General features: G+C 39.3%; 1 protein-coding gene across 2 annotated transcripts in view; it reads left to right on the top strand.

Annotated features, from left to right (window-relative positions):
- Window positions 1–396: 396 nt before the first annotated feature.
- The window catches only part of USP32 (ubiquitin specific peptidase 32), a 216,941-nt gene continuing 190,996 nt past the window's right edge, over window positions 397–26,341 (top strand). Inside the window, exon 1 of one of the 2 annotated variants that reach the window (XM_077852322.1) lies at window positions 397–534. In XM_077852322.1, coding sequence (XP_077708448.1) covers window positions 441–534 — 94 coding nt within the window. In that variant the 5' untranslated portion in view covers window positions 397–440. The remainder of the gene's footprint in view (window positions 535–26,341) is intronic. The other variant, XM_077852323.1, reaches the window with a different exon arrangement.

The raw sequence follows: 26,341 nt of genomic DNA, 5'->3' as shown, positions 1-26,341 counted from the left end.
CAGGGTTGTGAGTTTGAGCCCCACGTTGGGTGTAGATTACTTAAAAAATAAAATCTTAGAGAGAGAGAGAGAGATACTATATTTGATGAAACACACCCAAAGAGCCTCATTCACACCTGGATCAGATCTTAGTGATGAGATCCTACAGTCCAGGCTTGAACCTGATATCATAATGCAGATTTGGGAGAAGGGGGTGAATGTATATTGCATACAAGAGAAATATAAGTCCTTGTGACCGGTGGCAGGCTGTGGCACAGCCATTCCCTTGAGCCTAGGCAGAACTTTGTGACCACATCAATGACTAGAGTGCAGCAGAAATCACATTGTGTTACATCAACGCTAGGTCATAAAAGGTGACACAGCTTAAGCTGATTACTCCCTCCCCCGACTCCATGAATGTATGCAGACACTGCACACCTTGGGAACCTAGCCACAGTGTTATGAAGGAAGAGGAAGCACATTACATGTGTAGTTGTTTCAGCCCACAGTTCCAGCTGAGGTCTCAGCCAACAACAGGCACCAATTGTCAAGCATGTGAGTGAGTGAGCCTTCAGAGGATTCCACTCCCTAGCTTTCAAGCTGTTGCTGTTGACTGGATGGAGCAGAGGTTAACTATCTTTGCTGAATCTTGCCCAAATGGCAGATTCATAAGCAAGATATGTTCTATGCCACTAAGTTTTGGGAGTAATTTCTTGTGCAGCAATAAAAATCAGAAACACATGCAATGACACAGGTACACTCACATGTAGAAACAAATATGTATGTACCAGCATGTAATTACACTTAGTGCTCTAAGTCCTTCAGAATAATGTAAAAGTTTGAGATCAATGAGGGATGGTGTATTGAAGATGGAGAAAATCCTTATATTAATGTTTGCATAATGCAAAATTGGGTGCAGTTAATAAATGCACACAGCGACCTATAATTAGAATTTAAGCCTGCCCACCTTTGTTTTTGTTCCATATCCACAGAAACTAGAAGATTTGGGCTAATTTAGCACTGTTTTTTTGGAAAGGTTGCCCATGAGTCTGGATGTGGTCTGAGCTACTAATGAAGAGAATTTTTCTGAGTGGGGGAAATTGAACCCTTTTCCTGTGGAATTTCTGGGGACAATCTTAGTATCTATTGGGTACTCCCTCAAACTTTGGCATTAATTAATTAGGATGTCAGTATTACTAAAGTACACAAAAATATGTGGGCCTAAAAACAATCTCTCTTGAGTGACATCCAGCCTGAAGTTCATGCACAGGTAGAAATCTAACTTCAACTATTAATTATCATACTTTAACCTAATTCAATTCATTCTTTTAGAACAAATTTTAAGGGTGCCTATTGTCCCCAGAACCTCCTGACAAGTATTGTCTATTGAGAGATCAAAGAGATCATAACAGAATAGTAATCTGATGCAAAACAACCAAGCTCTTAAAATCTACCTGAAACCATTCCTCAAATTCTTATAATTCTCACCAAGTGTTAGAAGTGAGAATTTTTGGGCAGCCCAGTGGTTCAGCGGTTTAGCGCCGCCTTCGGCCCAGGTTGTGACCCTGCAGACCCGGGAGACCCGGGATTGAGTCCCACTTCAGGCTTCCTGTGAGGAGCCAGCTTCTCCCTCTGCATGGGTCTCTGCCCTCTTTCTCTCTGGGTCTCTTATGAATAAATGAATAAAATATTTTAAAAAAAGAAGTGAAAATTATTATCTTGCTAGTTAATCATGCATTTTGATTTTTCAGTTGTGTTAGTAGCTAGCTTTTTGTTCATATAAAGGGCATTTCTGATGAGGCAGAGCTGTTTATCTTTTGAGTTCTACTCTGTTCCTTTATTCACACTTTTTTTCTTTCCTAGAATGCTCGTTCCTCTTTTTTTTTTTTTTTTTTTTTTAAGTTTTATTTGTTTTAGACGGGGATGGGCAGAGGGAGAGGAGAAGGATCATGCTGGCCCAAAGTGGCACTCAGTCCCAGGTCCCTGAAATCCTGACCCTGAGATCACGACCGAAACCAAGAGTTGGCCACTCAACTGACTGACTTACCCAGGCACCTCTCACTCTGCACTCTTCTTTGCTTTCCTACCTTACTGGTTTCACCTTCTCAGTCTTTTTTGCTATTTCCCACTTCTGAACTTTTAATGTTGGAAGCCCCAGTTACCTTGGAGATCTCATCCAGTCTCATGACTTCTAATATCATGAATCTCTAATACTCCTCAATTTATATCTCCAGCCAGAACCATTTCTCACTTCAGACAAATATTTAACTCTCTATTCAACATCTTTGCTTGGATGTCTAATAGGCATTTCAAAAGTAAAAGTTCTAAAGCTGAGCTCCTGAACTTGCCCCACAAACCTGCCCCTCCTATTATCTTCTATATCTCAGTGAATAGCAACTCTAGTCTCCAAGTTACTTAAGCCACCAACTTGGAAGTGGTTATTCTATGACACATTCCGATTCAGTCTATCAATAAATCCTGTTGGCTCTACCTTCCAAATATTATCTTGGACTCAACTTCTCACCCCTTAACCCTCCCTGCCTGGAAATCTGCAGTAGCCTAACTGGTCTCCCCATCTTTACCCTCCCTTCCTTCCTTCCTTTCTTCCTTCCTTCCTTCCTTCCTTCCTTCCTTCCTTCCTTCCTTCCTTCCTTCCTTCCTTCCTTTTTTCTTTTTAAGTAAAATCCATGTTGCTCAATGTGGGGCTCAAACTCACAACCTGGAGATCAAGAGTCATATGCTCTTCCAGCTGAGCCAGCCAGACACCCCTGTCTCTACCCTTTCATCTCTTTTCTCACTCCAGTTCATTTTCAACATATCAGAGAGATCCATTTAAAGTGTATGACAGATCTCTTCTCTATGCAAAATCCCACAATGGCATCCCATTTTCTAAATAGTAAAAGCCAAAGTCTTCCTGGAGGATGTGCCTCTAAGCATTTCCCTCAGTGTTCAGTCACACTTGCTCCTTACTGATCCTTATACCTGCCAGGATGCTCTTGCCTCGTTGCCTAGGATATCCACAAGGTTTACTCCCTTGTCTCCTTTAGATTTTGGCTTAAATATCACCTTTTGGCTCCTCTCTGACTATTCTATTTTAAATAGCAACCTTCATCTTCATGCTATTTAAATAGCAACACTTCCTATCTCCTTTCTCTGAAGTTTTTCTCCACAGAACTTGTTACCAATGCACTTACCGTTATTTTACTTATTTTGTCTTTCTTTTTCCACTAAAATGTAAGTTTAATAAGACCAGGATTTTTTCTTCCTTTCTTTCTTTTTTAAAGATTTTATTTACTTATTCACAAGAGACAGACAGTGAGAGAGGCAGAGACACAGGCAGGGCAAGAATCAGGCTCCCCACAAGGAGCCCAATGTGGGACACGATCCCAGACTCTGGGATCAGGCCCTGCCCCGAAAGGCAGACGCTCAATTACTGAGCCACTCAGGCATCCCTGACCAGGATTTTTTCTTTGTTTAATTCCATATCTTCAGTACCTAGGACAATGCCTGCTATATATTAGGCACTTTGCACTTGTTGAAAGAGTGAATGAATGGCTGATTTCTTACTTTGTCTTCAAGACTCCCATCCCCCAAGGCTTCCCTCCCTCCCCCATTCCTTTATTTTGGACTCTCCCTATTTTCAGTTCCTATAATATACTATATTTGTCTTGATCATAGTACTTCCTAGAGCTTTAAAAAGAATCCTTTTTGTATACCTTAGGGTTTAGCACAGTCCCTTGCACACAGAAAATGATTAAATTTTAAAATGAATTATTTGCAACATTTTTACCAAATACAGGGCAGTGAGAAGATGTTAGATAGACATGAGTGAGAAACTTCTCAACTTCCTCTGTTTTTATATGAATTTCCTTCCTTTTTCAAAGAAACCCAGATTTGATTCCGCCCCCACCCCTTGTATGCCAGTAGGTGAATATAATTGCCGAAAAACTTTTGGCCAAATACTATTTTATAGCTTTCAAATCCTTTTGGAGGAAAATATTGGGATTTTTAAAAATCTTAACTGTTGCATCAGGACCAACCAAGCAAAAAATTTTATCTAAATCTTGATCACAACTCACATACTGCATATCTAGCTTCACCTACTAACTGCTTTGAAGACTAATGATTTACCCTATCATCACTCCCACTGTGAATGTCAGAGTTTTTGAATTATACCACAATTACTAGCTATTAAATACCTACATGTGGGCAGGTACCTCTCTGTATCAGAATTTTTGATTAACACATATTTTTTGAGCAGTTTTAGGTTCACAGTAAAATTGAGCAGAAAGTACAGAGGTTTCCCATATAACCCCTGTTCTCACACATGCATAGCTCCTCCCATCAAAATAATATTAATCAAATGGAAGCCTGGAGTGAAGAAAGGGAGGACAATTAGACAAATAGCAAACTGCTAGTTCAGTAAAGGGTGGAAAACAGAATAGAAGCATTTATTAATAGCCAGGTGAGAAAAAAACTCAGCCTGAACCTAAAAATAAAAAGATTTGAGCTGGCAAGAGAATGTACATTTCAAGAGATAATAAGATAATAGGATTTAAGAACTGGAAAAAGCCTGATTGAATTTAAATCCTCATCTACTAGACAAAGAAATCAAGGTCTAAGGTATACAGCTAGAGTTGGCATTTCTTAAACATCTAACAAAGCATATTAGCTGGACTTCAGATGACTTGATAAAGCTATTTACACTCTAGAAACTGAAGTAAGGCACAGCTTATCTGTTCAGACCCGGATTCTGTATTATTCTGTGTTTTGACTGCTGATTAGAATTCAATTAATGTACTTCTTCTTAAACTTGGAGTTTCTATTTTGATGGAAAAGACTGGCCTAAGAGTAAAATGCAGTTGCCATATTAGAAGGAATAAGATCAGATGAGGACAAAAGAGAAGCTGCTTGATTTTTCAGGAGCTAACAACAACAACTACTGTGAAACTGTCCACAATACCCATTCCCTAACCTTTGTAAACTATTAATTTCAAAGAGACATAAATACAACTTCATTGCAGTTGGGGTGGAGGAGGGCAATTTGGAGTATTATAAAAGAGTGAACGTTTACTCATAGGTTCAATGTAGTAGAAATGGTTTGCCAAGCTTGGATTGTGGTAAGACAAAAAAAGATTTTCTGAAGTAGATCTAAGTTAAAGGCCCTCACTTTGAATGTGTTACTTCTTTGCCATTCTTAGTTTTAGCTTATGTATCTTGTGAGTCAGAAGCTCTTAGGGAATGGGCCCTGTTGAAATTTTGCCAATTTTAGGCACCTTTTAAGTAATGATAAACAGAAACGAGAAGCATCTTTATTTATTTTTTTAAAGATTTATTTATTTGAGAGAGAAAGCACAGGAACGGGGGTGGGGGGTGGGGGGGAAGGAGAAACAGGCTCCCCATCTGAGCAGGAAGCCCCACAACTCAGGCAGCTGAGAACGCTGAACCATCTGAGCCACCCAGGCACCTGAGAAATATCTTTAAATGCAGCTGAGAGAATAAAATTTCTTTGGTCATTTTTTAAAAAACATTTTATTTATTTATTCATGAGAGACACAGGGAGAGAGAGAGAGGCAGAGACACAGGTAGAGGGAGAAACAGGTTCCATGCAGGGAGCCCGATGTGGGACTCGATCCCCGGGGACTCTAGGACCACACCCTGGGCCAAAGGCAGACGCTAAACCACTGAGCCACCTAGGGATCCCCTCTTTAGTCATTCCTAAAATATTTTGTCCAGGTTTAAAATGAAAATGAATTTTTGTCTAGAAAACCAGGGATTCAGTTCTGTGTTGGTAGGATTTGTGATAGGTAGAGCGTAATGACAAAGATCAGTTTAAAAAGATATTAATGTGGGGTGCCTGGGTGGCTCAGTTAAGTTAAGCGTCTGCTTTCTGCTCAGGTCATGATCCTCAGGGCCTGGGATCGAGCCTTTAGTTGTTGGGCTCCCTGCTTCTTCTTCTGCCCCTGTCCCTGCTCATGTTCCCTCTTCTTCCCTTTCTCTCTCTCAGATAAATAAAATCTTTAAAAAATTGATATAATGTTAGGAAGGTGAGAGGAAATTGGCTCTCTCAGATACTCTTGATTAGAATGTAAGTTGATCCAAATCTTTAGGCTAACAATTTGGCAACATCTACTATTAATACTTAAAAGATACATACTCTTAAACTCTGCAATTCAGCTTCTGAAAATTCCATCTACAGATACACTCACATTTGTGAAGATGATATATGTGTTAGGATGTTAATTGCAACAATGTTTGTAATATTGAAATCCTTGAAGCAATCTAATGTTCATCAACTGGTGATTGGTTACTTATACATTAAATACACAAAATTGGCACATTATGTTAAAAAGAATAAGGTAGATCTATAAATGGATATGAAAAGCAATTTGAGTGAAAAAGAAATTGCAGATCAGACTATGAAAAAAAAGGTGTGTAGTGGGTATAGTTACAGAAAATTGGAATGATATACATCTCCAGGGAATGAGACAGGGTGAAATAGAAAGTGTGACCTTTTACTTTATACATGCTTTTTTTTTACTTTTGGAAAATCTTTTTTTTTTATTTTAATTTTTTATTTATTTTTATTTTTATTATTATTATTATTTTATTTTATGATAGTCACAGAGAGAGAGAGAGAGAGAGAGGCAGAGACACAGGCAGAGGGAGAAGCAGGCTCCATGCACCGGGAGCCCGATGTGGGATTCGATCCCAGGTCTCCAGGATCGCGCCCTGGGCCAAAGGCAGGTGCCAAACCGCTGCGCCACCCAGGGATCCCCCCTTTTAAAAAAAAAAACAAAAAACATAGAATATATACTATTTTCATTAAAAATAAAATGGTAAAGTTATATTTTCATTTACTCTAAAATACATGTATTTAAAAAATACAACACAGTAACCACATCCTCATATTGTGTCATTACAAGGCAAGAAGTATATAATACTGGGGGAAAAAAACAATTTTCTTACCGTATAGTCATGTTTCATACACTGTTGGCCCCATTTTGTGGCAGTCAAGTTATACATAAATTAGGTGGTGTTGCATAGCTTCTTTATTGTATTGACCTCCCTGCCTATGACCTAAGCTTCTTTAGCAAGTCCTAAAATGACTCTATCCTACTCCTATGTTATTTCTTTGGGAGTACAAACTGAGGAACATTGTCATTTAGGTTGCTCAACTGGAAGTAGAAATTACATGGCAATCTCCCATGCTTTAAATTTTCATATGGACAAGTCTTTCACAGTCATGTAATTATAGTTAAAACAATGGTTCCCCAAGTGCAACCTAATGCTTAAAGTCAGGTGGCTGGCCAACTCTTCAATAGATTAAGTGAAATACAATGAAAGTGAACAAACTAAATGATTAATAGAATTCCTTTCAGCATAAGTAGACTTTAGATTTTCTACATCATCAAACTTAAGTACTGTGTCAATTTTAAGTTATAGAGGGATATTTAACATTTGACTGCCTGATACTGTGTAATACAAACCAAAAGGCAGGTTTTAATCCCAGTTTAACACTTAAAATTCCCATCAGGCATAACTGTCTGCTTCACTGCCTTCAATAATATGCTTAATTTAACTCAGACAAAGGAGAAATACTATTTCCTAGCTTGCTATTTCAATTCACAATTTTGAGAAGTGTTTAATCCATGGTAAACTCTGTGATTGGTATGAAAATTTTTATGGCCCTATGGGAAGGCAGGCCTGAAACCACGGAGGAAATTTTAAAAGTTATGTGTTACTACTGCTGTAAATCTTTCATTATAAAGTTTATAATCTATTCTTTCCTGAATATTTTATAATAATTTACTATCATGCCATAGATTAAGTCCAACTCTTAGTCCAACCTTTTTTTTTTTTTTTCCAACCTTTTTTTTTTTTTTTTTAAGATTTATTTACTCATGAGAGACATAGACATAAGCAGAGGGAGAAGTAGGCTTCCTAGACATAGGCAGGGGGAAACCTGATGCAGGACTTGAACCCAGGACCTCAGGATCACCACTTGAGCCAGAGGTAGATGCTCAATCACTGAGCCACCCAGGCACCCCTTAGTCCTATCTTTTAAGCGGGCCAGGTACTACAAAGAGTTAAAACAATCTGCCTCCAATTCCTCTGTAAATCAAATGGGTAGATAATCACCCAGGCTTATCTTTTGTACACCAAGGTTCCTTTTAGGTATTATTTGGGACAGTAGTAATACTTAGGTATGCTGCAGTCGATCTCTTAGGGGGTCTTTTCCCCTACAGCTGAGCCCTTAAGATTCACTTCCCATTAATTATGATAATCTAACTGCAGATGACAGAGTTGTTTTGTCTGGAGACTTCTGTCTATACCAAACTAATGATCTGGAAATTAAAGGCTTTGGAGTACATTCCCAACCCCTTCATTCATGACCTTTTAGTAATGAAACTAATCTGCGGTCTTAAAATTAACTGCCTCATGGTGAACTGGAAAGGGCAGCACAGTGACTAATGCCACGCTGCTAATCTGGTCTGCCAGGAAAGGTGAGTGGAGAAAACAAGAGTATTGCCTTCTTTCTCGATCGGGGCATATTCTAATCTGTTGGTTTTAGGAACTAAAATCCTTTTGCTAGCTCTGAATTACCTAACTGGCACCTCCCATCTAATCTCATCCAAATGTTTATTTTTGAAAGTTATTTCCTTATCCAAAAACTTTACATTGTGACTTTGAGGGTGAAGACTAACAAAAACAAATTGAATAACCTTAAAAGGTGAGGAATTGGAGTCAACTGTGTACCTACACACAGACACCTATGCACATATATGTGTGTCTGTGTACATATATACACTCACCAACCGTCTTGTGTAGGCAAAAATCCTTGTGTAACTCCCCCCAAACCTTTACTAATAGCCTACTGTTGATTAACCAGAACCTTGCCAGTAACAGTTAACACAGATATTGCGTGCTATAGGTATACTGTATTCTTAAAATAAGCTAGAGAAAAGAAAATGCTAAGAAAACCATAAGGAAAATATATTTACAGTACAATACTGTATTTTTTTTTTTTACAATACTGTATTTATGGAAGAGAATTCACATACAAGAGGACCCATCCAGTTAAAATCTGTGCTCAAGGGTCAACTATACCACATCTATTCATCTGTCCATTGATGGACATTTGGGTTATTTCAACATTTTGGCTGCTGTGAATAATGGTCTATAAATGCCCTGCATAAATATGTCCCTGCATCCAATCCTTTTGGTACAAGTGGAATCTTGGGTCACATAGTAAATCTGGGGGATTCTGACACATAACACAGAGACAAACCCAGAGGACATTGCGCTAAGTCAAATTAGCCAGACATGAAAGAATATATTCATACTGTATGAATCCACTCACGAGGTACTTTAAAAATGGTAAATTCTGTTGGTATTTTACCCCAGTAAGAAAAAAATTTTTTTTTGAAACGCAAGGATCTCTCCGTTGTAAGCCTCACATCCATCCCTGGTGGGGAGCAACTCTTGGGAGTCGCTACGCCTTTTGCACAGTAGCTTCCAGAGATTCTGCACAACAGGCAGGCTCACGGCCGGGAGGTGAGCTTGCGGACAGGAAACAAAACCTAGAGTAGTCAACGTGGGTGTGCAGGGGGGAAACGGATAACGTGAAAAGATACCCCAAACTTCCCACGAGGTTCATTTCCCTTAGGGATCTCCCCACCAGGATTAAGAACGCTTTCGTCACAGGAGATCCCTGAGAGGCTCTTTCCCTTCACGACTCCCTCCCAGCCAAAACTTCCCATAACGTTATAGGAGTTTCTCCCCAGCCCGCCCCGTCCTCACTGCACCCCTCACACCCCGGTTCCCTAAGATTCTACCCAAGATGGGGCCTGTCCAAGGACAGACCAACCGCCGGTCGCTCCGGCCCCGCCCATCAGACGCCAGAACGGGTGGGCGGGAGACTCAGCCCCTAACGCTCCGGAAGTCGCCCCCTCGGGTGGGCGGAGGCTCCCGGGCCCTGCGGCTCCGGATTGGCGGGAAGCGGGGATATGATGCGTTACGCGAGGGATCCGGCCACTCCCCTACGCTCCTGCGCGCCGAGAGCGCGGGGCGGGGCGGAGTGTGTGGCCCCTGGCGGCCATTACCCGGAACAATCCCCGGCCTCGGGTCAGGTGACCCTCGGCGGGGCCGGCGGGAGGGGGGAGGGGGAGGGAAGAGGGCGTGAGGAGGAAAGGGAAGGGAGGAGAGAGGAGAAGGGCGGAGTAGGAGGGAGGGGAAGGGGGCGGGGTGGGAGCGGGTCACGTGATTCGGCATGGAGGCGGCGGCGGCGGCCGGGAGGAGCTGCCGGGGCAGAAGCCGCACTTGTTAGTGTTGGGGGAGGCGGGGGCTGGGGGACGCCGACACCGTCACCCGGGGACGCCGAGTCGTGGGCGGGAGGGGGGGTGGGGGCGAGATCAGGCTCCGACCCCCGGCCGAGGGGATGAGGGGAGCATGGGCGCCAAGGAGTCACGGATCGGATTCCTCAGCTACGAGGAGGCGCTGAGGAGAGGTGAGGGGGGAGGGGTCTGGGCGAGCTGTGGGGGAGGCCAGCGACGGGCTGCCCCGAGGGTGGGTGACCGGGGAAGGGGAGGGGAGGTTGAGGGCGTGGGGCGCCAGAGGCGGATGGGAAAGGAGGCCAGCGACGGGGAATGTAACTGGGGGAGAAGGGTCGGGTGGGAGCGGTGTTTGGGAATTGGGACCGTATGGGAGAGGGAGCAGCAGCTTTCCCAGACAGACGGGTATCTGGCGCTGGTTGGGAAATGCCCGTGCTCTTTGGTGGCGTTGTTATGCTGGATGTGTCCAGGGAGGTCTTCCTCTCCCTCCTTTCTCGGGTGGCACCAGCCCTTCCAGCCTCCCTCATCCTTTACTGCCATTTTCTCCTATCACTCCATAAACCCCGACAACATCCTAAGCTTGTCCCCAGCAGCCTTGGTCAAGGAAGGGAGAGGGGAGGCGGCTGCACAGCCCTCTTCTCTGTCTGCTGCTGACAGCCCCTTCCAATTGCGAAGTCTCCGCCTTTTCCGAGGGCCTCTGCCAGCCTCTAGGGGGGCAGTCATCGTGCACTCTTGCCACCCGCCTCACCCCTCGAGCGACTGACTTTGATAAGAACGACCTCAAATTAAGTTGCATTGGAGGTGAGATGAGACTGGACAGCTGGTGTTGCCACAAGACCTTGTCTTAGATTTCCTCTCCTTAGACGTTGGCCAGAGCCTTACATTGCACTTGATCCCCAGTTCTCGCCCCCTCCTCCCGGTAAAATGGCATATTCGGAAACCCAACATTCTGATATTGTGTTATAGCTCCCTTTAGAGACCGGCCCTGCTGCCAGTCCTCGCCTGCTGCTTATTGGCTCTGATGCACAGTGTTAACAGCCCCAACCCCCTACCACTTACTCTGATACTGCTGTCCGTGATCACTAAAGCACACGCTAACTGGAAGTGCCTATTGCATGCAGTTTATGGCCGGAATGTGACTTAATTTTTCATGACGGGATTGGAGTATGTGTGTATGTATGTATTTCTTTTCGGACATTTAATGGATCTTCTCTGTAAGAAGTGAAACATTTAAGCAGGTTGGGTGCTTGGCATTATTGTTAACAGGTTTGTAAGTCAAGAAACCAGCCATGCTCCAGGTGATAGTTTCAGTAGCTAAGGATATAAAAATAAAAACTGGATTAAAAGACAGGCATTCAAAATGAGGATTTAGTAAGTGACCTCTTGTTGATATGTAGGAAAAAATATAAATTCAGAGGGACATCACCGGAAAATAGGTACAGAATTTAGGTGTATTCATTGTGGCCTGACCAGAATAACAAAAATATGCTCTTTATATCTTTTTTTTTTTTTTCTACAGAACAGTGTAATGATTGTTCCTATGGACAATATCACTTGAACTTTTTTCTCAATATGAGAAATATTCCAAATTCTTGATGTGTTTCCAGCTTTAGTAGGCTAGTCATTTCCGGGATGCTGTCGAGCCTGACAGGTCTGGGCTCAATTAGGCAATGGCTTACATGGCATGAAAGAGGACATCAGTCAGATTGGTTTACAGCTTCATGGTTCAGAAATGTTCAGTTTCTTAAGTTTGGGGGTGATGTAGCTGGCATTAAGGGAATTCTAAAATTTAACTTTTATTAAACTACCTTGCTTACTCTCGTATCAAACTAAGATGTTAGCACCTTTGTAAATATAAATGAAATTAATAGTTGGTGCATTTTAAACTGCTTTAATTGAAGGTCTTTGCTCAATTTATTAAATTGAATTTTAAAAAGAATATTTGAAGAGGTGGCAAAAATATTTGTTAAAACCTTTTTAAACTATTCTTGGGATAAGTTTATGTTTTATCAGTTTTACCCCAGAGGAAAATAAAAGCAAAAGAGAGAAGCTTGTTGATAAATAGTATTTCTAGATATAAACCAGGAGCTTTTTAAAAAAAGTGGATAATTTTTTGAACCTACTGTTTACTGTAGTAAATATCAGACTTTATTTATTTTTAAAGATTTTACTTTTTTGTGAGAGCGTGCACACGTGATGGGGACAGGTGAGAGGGACAGAGGAAGAAGGAGAAGGGGACTTACTGCTGAGCAGGACCCTAGGGTCATGACCCAAGCTGAAGGCAGACACTTAACTGAGCCACCCAGATGCAGGGTGGCTTATAGAATTTTTAGTTTTTTAAGATTTTATTCTCTTGAGAGAGTGAGCACCAGAGGGGGGAGGGGCAGAGGGAAAGGGAGAAGCAAAGCTGACTTAGCTGTGATCAGGGAGTCTGACTCAGTGTTCTCCAGGCTTGATCCCAGGAACCTGTAATCATGACCTCAGCCTAAGGCAGATGCTTAACTGACTGAGCTACCTAGGGACTCCAACTATAGAATTTCTTTTACTAAGATAATAGAAAGATTTTTTTTTTTAAAGATTTATTTATTATAGAGAGAGAGAGGCAGAGACACAGGCAGAGGGAGAAGCAGGCTCCATACCGGGAGCCCGATGCGGGATTCGATCCCGGGACTCCAGGATTGTGCCCTGGGCCACAGGCAGGTGCCAAACCGCTGAGCCACCCAGGGATCCCCTATAGAAGGAATTTATATAAAGCTTATGATAGAGCTAAAAAATGGTTTGGGAAATTTGAGGGAAATGTGAAGAATCTAAGTAGGTACTGAAACCTCTGGTAAGTAATTAAGACTTACCAGGTGAATGTAAGGTGAATGGGGGTGGAGGATAGGGAGGGGATTGGACACATTGTAGGTTATGTGAATCACTATACAAGTAAAAAGCTTGATAAACTACTGAAATACCTATCCCCTTGGCTTTATTTGAAATTATTAAGCAGTAAATAATGCCCAACCGTAATTAGGTAGTATTAAAAAAAATAGTCAACCATATATTACTGGAAACAGACATGGAATTCCGGGCAGTTTATCTTCTAAAATGGAGCCTTGGAAATGGAGTGTTCTGTTAATGACAAATAAGGCTTACTGGTCCTAAGTGAAGGGCAGTCTGGTGACTTCTCATTTACATTGCAGAAGCTCTAGAAATTAGGAAGATTGGTCTTGTATGCCATTTTGGCTAGACTATGTCAGTTATGTAAACATTAATAGTTTTCTTTTTTTTTTAATTTTTATTTATTTATGATAGTCACAGAGAGAGAGAGAGAGAGAGGCAGAGACACAGGCAGAGGGAGAAGCAGGCTCCATGCACCGGGAGCCCGATGCGGGATTCGATCCTGGGTCTCCAGGATTGCGCCCTGGGCCAAAGGCAGGAGCCAAACCGCTGCACCCAGGGATCCCCATATTAATGGGGATTAATTAAATAATTAATAGACAACTATTAAGTTTTCTGAAAGCATACCTTAAAAATTTTTTTTTAAGGTAGACATATTAGCAGTAGCTTTTATTTTTGGTATCTCTGTATATATCTGTCATGTCTTGTATGAACAGAAATAGGCTGTTCCTTGAAGGCTTGGCCCTTGCTTAGATTGCATGTATTTCCTCAAGTTTTTCTACTGTACTTCATGGGTCCTGAGAATTTTAGCAGCTATGTTCATCTGTTTACTTCACTTCCTCTTGCATCTAAGTTTGTGGCTTGTGTATTCCTAAAAATATATTCTAAATGCTTGGAACATAGCATTAAAAAAAAATTGAATGAAAGATGAGTTGCAGTTTAGAGTATTTCAGAACTCCAAGAAACCTTAAAAACCTCCAGTTCTTTAGTTCTTCTCTCCTTTTCATCATTCTGGAAACAGAATTATAAGGCTTTATTTTCTTCCCCCCAAGAATTGGCTGAATTGAAATTGTCCTTAGCTTTTAAACTGTGTTAATAAAATATAGTGGGTGAATTTCTTCTAATCCCTTTAAGAAAAATTTGGCACTTAAATTAGACTAAGTATAAGTAGTTGGGTGATGAAATATAGCATGTCAGAAATTATGCTGTGGTTTAATGTTTTTGAGTGCTCCTTTGCTCATTCATCCAGCAAATTTTTACTGAGTGCTGCCTATGACTTAGGCATCAAAGAAACAAGGATGGCTTACTCTCTGTCATTGGGGGGTATAAGCTGGGCAGTCCAATGAAGTGTGTATACCTCAGGGTGTATTCAGGACTATCCATGGGATGTAGGAATAAAATAGTAAAACTTCTTTTTAAAGTTCTATTATTTATATATTTGATAATGGACAATATTTTCAAAAAGTAATATATATATTGTTTATAAATGATCAGCATATAGTATGTAAATGCCACAGTGCTATATATAGAAGGAAGTGCTATAGGGATGTAGAGTGGGTGTTGGTGTATTGGCCTGAAAGTGCCTAACACTACTCATTTTTTAGTATGTGCTTAATAATTGTGTTAAAGAACTTAATTTCATCATCACTTAAAGGTCGTTGTGTTTGGGATCCCTGGGTGGCTCAGCGGCTTGGTGCCTGCCTTTGGCACAGGGTGCGATCCTGGCGTCCCGGGATCGAGGGCTCCCGGCATGGAGCCTGCTTCTCCCTCTGCCTGTGTCTTTGCCTCTCTCTCTCTCTCTATGCCTATCATGAATAAATGAAAAATTAAAAAATCTTAAAAAAAAAAAGGTCGTTGTCTTTGCTAGTGGGATAATTAAGTATGTAATAGTTGAAGATTCCAGTAGTTTTTTTTTCACTTATTATCCACCAGCCCTCATATGTCAATGTTTTGACTCCCCAACCAAAATTTTATTCACCAAGTTTCATAGGTATTAATATTAAAATTTTACTGATATTACACTGCCTATGATGTGAGGTTAGCTGGTTTAGCATAATATATTGTTGTATAAATGAAAATTTAATTTCATAGTTGGTACCTTCTGGTATGCACTATTCTCACTTATTTGCCTTCGTTTGAATTTATTAAATATACCAGTCAGCTTTCTTGCATTAGGGTGAAATTGCAGGTTTTTGGTTAAGCCATTTGCACGTATACCTAACCAGCTGTTATTATACGTAAAGAGAAAAATCGGGCAATTTTAAGTTAGTCTGCTTATATGTAGTCACCTAAATAATCACACAGGTGATGTTCTTCATAATTTCCAGTTTGACACTCCGTACGGAGTGTTCATGACAAAGCAGAGATAAATACACCAATGAACCCTGGATTTGGGGAGGATGAACAGAATGAGGTGACATCACTTGATGGTTAATGGCCTCCCCATTTACCAAACTGGACAGCTGTTGTTTGTTTTTTCTTGTTCATTGTTTGTCTTTGTGCTTGGTTAGAGAGACTTCACAGTGACAGCATTCAGGGTTGCCTTCCAGAAAGATGTGTAAGTACCTAGAGTTGGGAATGTGGTGACCAACCAATCGTGAGATGTTTTCTCAGGAGAAAGAGAAGATTTTTGGCATTTGATTGCATGGTAGGTCACAGGAAAAGTTAGAGAAGTGATTATTATTCTTGCTGTGACTGTAGGAAATCCATTTTTGGATTTGAAGTACTAGAGATTAATGCTGAGAGCTGGATTAGAAGCTTTGATGTTAAGCTGCAGAGGTGGAGAGATTTTATTTATGAATTAAAAGTTGGTGCTTTGATTTGGGACAACATAGATAGAGCTAGAGGGTATTATGCTAAATGAAACAAGTCAGACAGAGAAAGGCAAATACCATATGATTTCATTTATGTGTAGAACTTAAAAAACAAGTGAGTAAACCAACAGCAACAAAGAACAATAGATTCATAAATACAGAGAACAAATTAGTGGTTGCCAGAGAGGAGAAAGGTGGGGGAATGGGTGAAATAGGTGAAGGAGATTAAGAGGTACAAACTCCAGTTATAAAATAATTAAGTCATGGGGATGGAAAGTACAGCATAGAGAATATAGTCGATATTGTAATAGCTTTGTATAGTGGCAGATGTTAACTACAGTAATCATGGTGACCATTTTGTAACGTATGTAATTGTCAAGTCACCTAAAACTAATATAATGTATGTCACCTATTCTCTGATTTAAAAAATGGTTGATGGGGCAGCCCGGGTGGCTCAGCAGTTTGGCACTGCCTTCAGCCCAGGGGAGGATCCTGGAGTCCCGGGATTGAGTCCAGCGTCGGGCTCCCTGCATGGAGTCTGCTTCTCCCTCTGCCGGTGTCTCTGCCTCTCTTTCTGTCTCTCAAGAATGAATTAAAAAAAAAAAAAAAAAAAAAAAGGTTGATGGTCTGATAAGTACTAAGTACTTAGAAGACTTAAAATGGAACTGAGAGTTCTATTCATATAGTATCCAGAAAACATGGCTTCTTTGTTTAGGGCTTGTTTATGCTTCTGCTTTTACCTTTTGGGCTTGATGATAAATGTGTTTAAATTGAGCCAGTCTAAGGGTGCCTGGAGGGTGCAGTCCTAGGAGCATGTGACTCTTGATTTCAGGGTTGTGAGTTCAAAGCCCATGTTGGGTGTAGAATACCTCAATAAATAAACAAGATCTGCTTTAAAAAAAAAAAAATTGATCTGTTCCACCTTTTTACTGTATGCTAATCAATTATCTTCTTTCTCTTATCTAATAATAAAGATCTCTTGGAAGTCAAGAATGGATAATTAATTACTGACAAAAGCCTGATAAAACCAGTATAGTATTTACTGTTAAAGTCAGAGACCTATCTATTAGAAGATCTATTCAAAGATGAAGGCCTTCTTTAACACCCTTCTTTATTAGGGATTTAGTATTCATTAACATAAGGCTCTTTTTATTTCAGGGAAAATCTCAAGTTTATCATTATTTTGTAAACAAGGTTGGAGTCCTTGATATCGGACTGCATTAAAGGAAAACTATGCTAAAGTGAAGTTTTACAGAGAAATTTTCCAGCTTCTCTTTCATTTCCATGAAGTTACATTGTCTCAGTATTGTAGCCCTAGAGAGAAAAGCCTTTTAAGGCTTCTTGTGGTTTCTTGCCTTTTTCTAATGACTCTTGAAAGACTAAAGAGGTTCTTTTATGAAAAGGACCCTTCTATCAAGCAGTCCTCCCCTGGTGTTTTTTCCACCTAAGTAAATGCTACCACTATTGGAACATAGTTGCTAAAACCAAGAATCTGTAGACTTGCTCAGTTCTTCCTTTTCTTTTGCCATCTGACTTATCTTCTTATCCCCAGTGTGAGTCTGTCATCCAGTTCTGTTAGTTTGGTATCCAGTCTAGTCTGTTACCTTTGATTCACTTTCATTGCTACTACTTCTAGTCCCAGCTGCCATGGTCTCTTGCTAAGATACCATGCAGTGGTTTTCTAGTTCCACACAACAGCCAGTATAATCCTAAAATTCAAATCAGATCCTGTTATTCCTTTCCTCTCAGCCTGGAAAGGCTGCTTACAAATTTTCACAGGTCTGGCTCATCATTCTTCACACCTGAAGTCTGAACTCTTATGGTCTCAGTGAGGCCTTCTTTTATCTTTTATGAAGTGTTCTTCTGTCAGTATTGCACTATTCTGTATGGTTCATTTATAGCTTTTATCATAATATATAAATTAACATGTTTATTGTCAGACATGATGACGAATCTCCAGTGCCAGGATAGATGCAGTGCTGGGTATATTTTAAGTGCTAAGTGAATATTCGATGGCTGGGTGAATGTATAAATGTATAAATGATACAAAATTTGGAGAACTGCATAATGTTTGTAAGGTTGGAGGGTAAAGGATCAAGTAATAGGGAATGAGTAAACTAAGCAATGTATTGGTATCAAGATTTCTTTTCCTTTAATCAACTTTGAAAAATGTGCTAAAGGGATCTCTGGGTGGCTCAGTGGTTTAGCGCCTGCCTTGGGCCCAGGGCATGATCCTGGAGTCCCGGCATCAGGCTCCCTGCATGGAGCCTGCTCTTCCCTCTGCGCCTGTGTCTCTGCCCCTCTCTCTCTCTCTCTCTCTCTCTCTCTCTGTCTCTCTCATGAATAAATAAAAGCTTAAAAGAAAAAGAAAAATGTGCTAAAGATTTTGAATGAATGTTACATTAAAAATGTAAGAGCCTTAAATATAGTATGTAATTTTGTCTGTTCAGATATTTAGGTTAGATACCTAATAGTGTAAATTCCTGAGTAGACAGACATTAAGAGATTAGTATGGCATTAAGTATTATGTTCATGAACACTTGAGAAGTCTTTCAGTAAAATATTTAATAATTTTATTCATGAAATGATTTATTTTTACACAATGATCTTTATGTACTTTTCTTCAGTGGTGACAAGTATCATCTTACTGCCAAATGTAAGGTTACAGTTGGAAACTTGTTTGCTTAAATTGTTGTACAGCGTTACTTTGGAAGCTGATAATAATTTTCACATCAGCATACAAGTGCTCTCATTGTTTCTAAATAGTCCAGGTGATTTAAGAATAAATTTTAGGGGTATCTCGCTGGCTCAGTGCATAGAGGATGCAGCTCTTGAGCTCAGCGTTGAGAGCTCGAGCCCCACGTTGGGAATAGAGCTCACTAAGACAAACAAATAAATTTTACATATAGTTTATTTATTTATTTTTTTTGGCCCAAGATTCTTTTTATCTAATGTTTCCATGGCTAATGCTCCTCCCCCCACCTTTTTTTCCCCCAGTCTTTTAGTTTTAATTTTTATAGCAGTGATATATACACATAATTTAGAATCAAATGGTACTCCAGGGTTTGTAATGGAAACAGTAGTACTGTTATACTCTCTCCCTTTCCAGTTTTCCTCTGCTTACTGTCCAGTACTTTTAATATTTTAAATTTATTAATTTGGTTTTTACATTGTATTTCCACATAATACTTTTATAGTGATACTTTTTCTTTTTTTCCATTTAAGGAATATTTACTGGCATTCCACTGTTAAAGATTAGGATGTAGCTCTTAATTTCACTGCTACTCATCCTCTAAGTACACACATGTATGCTCTTTCTATAGTCCCATTTCCTCATATTGATACATGTATTTTAAAATTTTGGTTAGATCATTGTTCAGTTTTTATGCAGTTAGGTCTTTATAAATGCTTTTCACAGCTAAGCTGTTTAATATAGTAAGATTATTTTTCCTTTCCTGTATAATTGATTTCCTCCTAAATATTTCCTGTAATAATTGCCTTCTGTTTTTATTTGCTTAGGTTTCTTTTTACTGTAATTCAACTCCCAAAGTTCCCACCAATTGTTAAATCTTTCCATATGTTAATATACATCACATGCTTACTCCATTATGTTGGAAAATTTTCTTGGAACTTTTTGGCCTACTCCAATCTGTACCTATTGCCCCTGTGCTCGAAGCATAGCTGCCATCTTGGGATCTTCCTTCACCATTATCCTGGAGCTTTCCTTCACTATTCTGTGTTGGATCCCCTGTTCTCTGTATCCCTTGTTTCCTGTTTCTTGAATTACTATATTATTTTGATGGAACTCATCCTCTGGTAGCTTCCTAAAGAAGGGTTCATGGGAGGTAAAGGTTTAAGACCTTTACTCTTGAGCTCTTTTTCTTACTTTAAAATAATTCTTATATTTTTGTTCTGCTATTCAATTTCCAAGAGGCTCTCTGTTTTTTACCAAGTAATTGTTTTTGAAGTTCTTTTCAGTAATCCTTATACTTGATCTCTGGTCATGTGGGTCTTTTTTTTTTTTTTTTTTAAAGATTTTATTTATTTATTCATATAAGACACATAGAGAGAGAGGCAGAGACACAGGCAGAGGGAGAAGCAGGCTCCATGCAGGGAGCCCGATGTGGGGCTCGATCCCGGGACTCCAGGATCACGCCCTGGGCCAAAGGCAGGCGCCAAACCGCCGAGCCACCCAGGGATTCCCTCATGTGGGTCTTAATGTAAGCCAAGGGCAGATTCATTGCATGGTCAGTTAGAAACTGACACATTGCCCTAGAATGCAGTTTTCCTGATCATGTACTACTAGACTATAAAACTCCATGAGGTGACAGCATGTCTGTTCTGTTCACTGCCATATTTCTAGCAACTGCACGTAATTTGCCCTATTTTAGCTACTCAATACATACCTGTTGAATGACTGAATTGCATATCAAAGCAATCTTTCCTAAAAATTAGATTAAACTTTTAGAAAAAAACTTGGTTCAGGATAAATGTTTGTGTGCTTATGAGTGTATGCCTTGAGGCTTAAAACTCATATTCTTATGTCTAGTATATTTGTGTATTTATTTTTAAAAGATTTTATGTATTTATTCATGAGAGACACAGAGAGAGGCGCAGAGACACAGGCAGAGGGAGAAGCAGGCTCCACGCAGGGAGTCTGACGCGGGACCCGATCCCGGGTCTCCAGGATCAGGCCCTGGGCTGAAGGCAGTGCCAAACCACCGAGCCACCCAGGCTGCCCTATGTTTGTTTGTTTGTTTGTTTGTTTATTTATATGTACATATATTTAAATGCATCTTTTGCCTTTAAAGAATTGTATTAAAATCTTACTGTGTCATTTTTGGCTCTGCTTTAAAGTTGGTTTTGGAATCTATTGATGAGCAGCTGTGGTAGGAAGCTGTGGTAGGTTTAGAACAGTTGTTTGATTAATAAATTTGGTTTAGAAATTCTTTATGCAAGCACCAATAAATGAAATCTTCCACTGTGTGGAGTGTTACAGATCAGAAGTTGTCATTTGTCAGAGATGCTGAGGTAAGAATACCTCTTTATAGCTAATTATGGAAGGAGAACAAATTGCTTATTCTTTATAGGCTTAGAGGTATAGTAAGAAGTATTCAATGGTGGAAGCATTTTTTATCGTCATATCATTGGTACCATACAGATGTCAATTGAAGTTGACAGAAGATTGCCAAGCAAATATATTGAAATAATGAAAGAAATAGGATATCAACCGATTGAACAGTTGGTAGTAAATAACATCTCATAGAAAAAGGTGTCCTTTTGTGTGGAACATTTTTTTATGTTATTTCAGTAGAGTCCAAAGCTAAATGCAACTTAGATTTTTACAGACCTGCTTATATATTGTATATGAGTGATTTACCCATGGGCCCAACCCAGAAATCTGGTTATCAGTTGAGACTCTTTTCTTTTCTCTGTTCACATTTAATCAATCACAGTGTCCCTTTGGTGCTACCTTCTTACTATCTTCTGTTTCTTTTCTATCTTTAAAGTCATTACCTTAGAAAAGTCCTTCATCTGTCCTCTGGACTATTATTAGTCTCCTACCTTTTCAGTCCATTTTTTATATTTCCACTAGAATAACCTTTCTGAAATATACATCTGGTCATTTTACTCAGATGCTCCTCAGTGGAAGGTACCCAACACCCTGTAGTTTGAAGTCAGTCTTTAGTGTGGGAAGTCCTGGTAATTTCTGTGACTTGGCCTTTGCCCACTCTGTGCGCTGCTTCCCAGATCTTGGCATGCCTTCTTTTATTGCTTACATTCACTGGAGTGCACAAATGATGCTATATAGCTTGATGAAATTTTAGCTCTGTACGCAGGCAACCACCATGCATAAACCAAGGTAGAGAATGTTTCCAACACCCCAGTAAGCTTTCTTGCCCTCTTCCAGTTGATACTGCCCCTCAGGTAACCACTGTTCTGACTTCTGTCCCTATAAATTAGTTTTATCTATTTTTTCAGTCTTGTATAAATAAAATCATAGAATGTTTACTTTTCGTGTGTGTGCATGGTGCATTTAAAAAAAATGGGATGTGAACTCATTTTTAAGACCAAATTTTAAGCCTTTTCTGTATGAAGTAAATTTCTGACAAGATAAGTAGTGTCTTGAAGTTAGGGCAAGTGTATTATTGTGGTGGCTGGCATGAAGTACATGCTTATTGATTAATTGACATACATCTTTATCCCTGAACTGTCTGCCTAACTGGATCCTCATCCATCAAAACTAAGCCCAGGCATCAGGTCCTCTCAGCAGCCTTCCCTGATATTGCTCCTACTTTTCCTCCCCTTCAATGCTGTACTGTAACCATACTTCTATTGTAGTGGTTATTCCACTGCATTACAGCTGCCAGTTTAATTGACTGTCTACTTTATATGAGTTCTGAAAACCTTGAGAATAACTCCGGGGCCTAGAAGGTAAATGACGGGGCTTATTAAAATGTTGATTGAATGAGTGGGACAGCAGTGCTCTTTGAATAGAAAGAAAGCTGACAGAATAAAACTAATAGTAATAATCTGGTAAATTGTATTTTTACAGGATAAATTATAGTTGTTTCATGACCTTTATACAAATATTCCAAATGTTCCAGGAATATAAACATTTAAAATTTGGGTTAAAAAGAATACCTGCTGGCCCTAAACTAAAATTATCTGAATCCATGAAGCACTCAGTAGAAAATGTGAAGGAAAAAGGAAACACAATCTTGTATGCAATGACTCGTAGATTCGTAATTTGTTATAATTAGCAGCTTTGATTAAATTTAGTGCCGACATTTTGCAGATGAGCCTTGATTTGATTGGTTCTAAGACACTCAAATTTTTCATAAATAGCAAATACTTACTGGTGTGAATAGGAAAACATGGTAAAATCATGTCAAATTCCATGCAATTTTTGGAACTTTTTCAAATAATTTGCATAATTTAATATGTACTTCTACATAGCTTTTTTTTTTTTTCTTTTGAGAGAGTGTGCATGTGCTGATTGAGGGTGGTGGCGATGGGGGACAGGCAGAGTGAGAGGGTGAGAGAAAGAATCCCAAGCAGCCCCATGCCCAGTATGGAGCTGGATGTCAGGCTCCATCTCACAGCCCTGAGATCATGACTTGAGCCAAAATCAAGAGTCAAGAGGCTTAACTGACTGAGCTACCTGGGTACCCCTCTGCCTAAAATGTTTAATCTCTTAAATTTGGGACAATTGGTTTGCTCTCTTCATTTTGTGTTTCTGTGATTTCTCTTATGTGGAGTGACTTTTTCTCTATCTTCATCTATTCTAATAATTTTATATTGTACAAAGTGGTGAACAGGAAAGATGAAGCTAGATTATGAAGGGTTCATTTTCATTTGATTTTACTTATCTTTCTGGACTTCTAGACTTTATCTAGATCTTACCTTCTCTGAAACATACCTGGACTATCCAGCACTTATCTCCTTTGAATTCCTATGACTCTTAGTTTGTATCCTTGGTATTTGAATATTTTTACATATACATGGTATTGTTTTATGTGTATTAATTTAATCTTCCCACTTGATTTTAAGTTTCTTGAGGAGGAATCTTTTTTTAAACCACTTTGCATTGTTTTAAGTACAAATAGGTATTCAGCATATGCTTGATGATGGAGAGAACCAGAACAGTTGTTGGTGCCTTTATATAATTGTGATGTGTTGTTTTTTATTTATTTTATTTAAAAATTTTTTTATTTTAAAAATATTTTTATTTTTTTATTCATGAGACACACACACACACAGGCAGAGACACAGGCAGAGGGAGAAGCAGGCTCCATGCAGGGAGCCCGATGTGGGACTCGATCCCAGGACCCCAGGATTACGCCCTGAGCCAAAGGCAGATGCTTAACTGCTGAGCCACCCAGACGTCCCGATGTGTTGCTTTTAAAAATCAAGTTATCTTATTTAGTTTTCTTTTAAGATATATCTTTTAACTTTCATTTTCATGTTTTCTTCTAAATGTTTAACATGTGGCTCATATCTCAAACTCCCAATTTGTAAGTTTGTGGGAATGTGACTGAAAGTTAAAATTATAGGTCCAAGAGAACTGCATGGCATGGCAGTTCTATATGTGCTAGAAGAATTTATTAGGGGACGCCTGGGTGGCTCAGTGGCTGAGTGTCTGCCTTTGGCTCAGGGCATGATCCTGGGGTCCCAGGATCGAGTCCCATATCGGGCTCCCTGCGTGGAGCCTGCTTCTTCCTCTGCCTACATCTCTGCCTCTCTCTATATATATCTCTCATGAATAAATAAATGAAATAAAAAAAAGAATTTATTAGAAGTTAGACAATTGTAGATTGCAAAAGAATTTAGGAGGGTTTTGCTCATCTTTATGTATTTGTCAGTTTGAGGATGGGTGAATGCACCCAAGATGACAACTGCTTATCAGTATCTCTTGTGATTCTAATATTAACAAATAAGTAAATATGCCTTTTCTTATATATATGAGAGAAAAAGCAAAAATTGCACTAAATTATGATTTCTGACTGTATTTTCAACCATATATTTTAGTATTGTTATAAGGGGTTTGTGAAATATTTCATGTGAATTTTTGACTGATTCTCACAAGTTCAGGTATATACATACTTTTATTTTCTGGCTTTAGTTATTACTGTGGTAGATTATACATAAGATGAAATTTATTGTTTGAGCCATTTTACTATTCATTTTGTTTCTTTAAGATTTTACTTGTAAGTAATCTTTATACCCAGCATAGGGCTTGAACTCAAAACTCCGAGATCATGAGTTGTATGCTCTACTGACTGAGCCTGCCAGGTGCCCCTGAGCCATTTTAAATTGTATAATTCAGTGGCATTAAGTACATTCATGATGTGTGGTCATCGCCAATATTCATTTCTAGAACTTGCTTATTGTCCCTACCAGAAACTGTGTAATCCCTAAATAACTTCCCATTTTCTCTCCCCTCTTGCCAGTCCCTGGTAACCTCCATTCTACTTTTTTTCCTCTGAATTTGCCTATTTTAGGTACCTCATATAAGTAAAATCATACATTATTTATCCTTTTGTGTCTTTCCACTTAGCATGTTTTCAGGGTTCATCCATGTTGTAGCATGTAGCAGAATTTAATTCCTTCCTATACTGAGTAATGTGTGTATACCATATTTTGTTTATCCATTCATCTGTTACTATACATTTGGATCATTTCCCACCTTTTTGCTATTGTGAATAATGCTATTGTGGATATTGATAATACAAAGATCTGAGTCTCTGCTTTCAGTTCTTTTAAATGTATGCCTAGAAGTAGAATTGCTGGGTCATATGGTAACTTGATGTTTAACAGAGGAACTACCAAAATGTTTTCCAAAGTGGCTGCACTATTTTACACGCTTACCAGTCATGTATGAGGGTTATGATTTTTCTACATGCTTGCCTACACTTGTTATGTTTCTTATTTTAGCCATCCTGTGGTTGTGAAATAGTATCTCATTGTAGTTTTGATTTGTGTTTCCTTAATGGCTAGTGATGTTGAGCGTGTTTTCCTATCCTCAGTTATGTAAACCAAGTATATATTATATAGTAGTCTATTAAGTGTAAAGTAGCATTGTGTTTAAAAAAGGAATTTAAAAATATTTATTATTTATTCTGTAAAAATTTATTTATTTATTTTAGAGAGAGAGGGTGTGTACACTCGTGTAAGTGAGGGGGAGCAGAGCAGAGGGAGAGAATCTTCAAGCAGACTCCCTGCTGATTGTGGAGCCTGACTTGGGGCTTGATTCCCACCACCCATGAGATCTTGACCTGAGCCAAAACCAAGAGTCAGATACTTAACCAACTGAGCCATCCAGGGGCCCCTGAAAATACTTTATTAAAAAGAAAATGCTAATTATCACCCAAGCTCTTAGTGAGTCGTAATCTTTTTGCTGGTGGAGGTTCTTGCCTTGGTGTTGATTGTTGCCGATTGTTCAAGATCGTGGTTGCTAACGGTTGGGGTGGCTGTGGCAATTTCTTAAAATAAGATTGCAGTGAAGTTTTGCTGTATTGATTGATTCTTCCTTTCACAATTTCTCTGTGTGATGCTGTTTGGTAGCATTTTTCTTGCAGTAAAACTTCTTTCATAATTGGAAGTTGGTCTTCTTAAGCCCTGCTGCTGTTTTATTAACTAAGTTTATATTCTAAATCATTTATTGTCAGTTCAACGTTTTTTATAATTTATTATTATTATTTTTTAATTTATTATTTTTTAAAAAAATAATCTCTACAGCAATTGTGGGCCTCAGACTCATGACACAAAATCAAGAGTTGCATGCTCTTCTAACTTAGCCAGCCAGGCACCCCTTAATAGTGTTCACAG

This window comes from Canis aureus, chromosome 16 (genome assembly GCF_053574225.1).
Source record: "Canis aureus isolate CA01 chromosome 16, VMU_Caureus_v.1.0, whole genome shotgun sequence".
In the NCBI taxonomy this organism is placed as follows: Eukaryota; Metazoa; Chordata; class Mammalia; order Carnivora; family Canidae; genus Canis; species Canis aureus.
The sequence above is the reverse complement of the archived record's forward strand: the minus strand, read 5'-3'. Positions and strand labels throughout refer to the sequence as shown.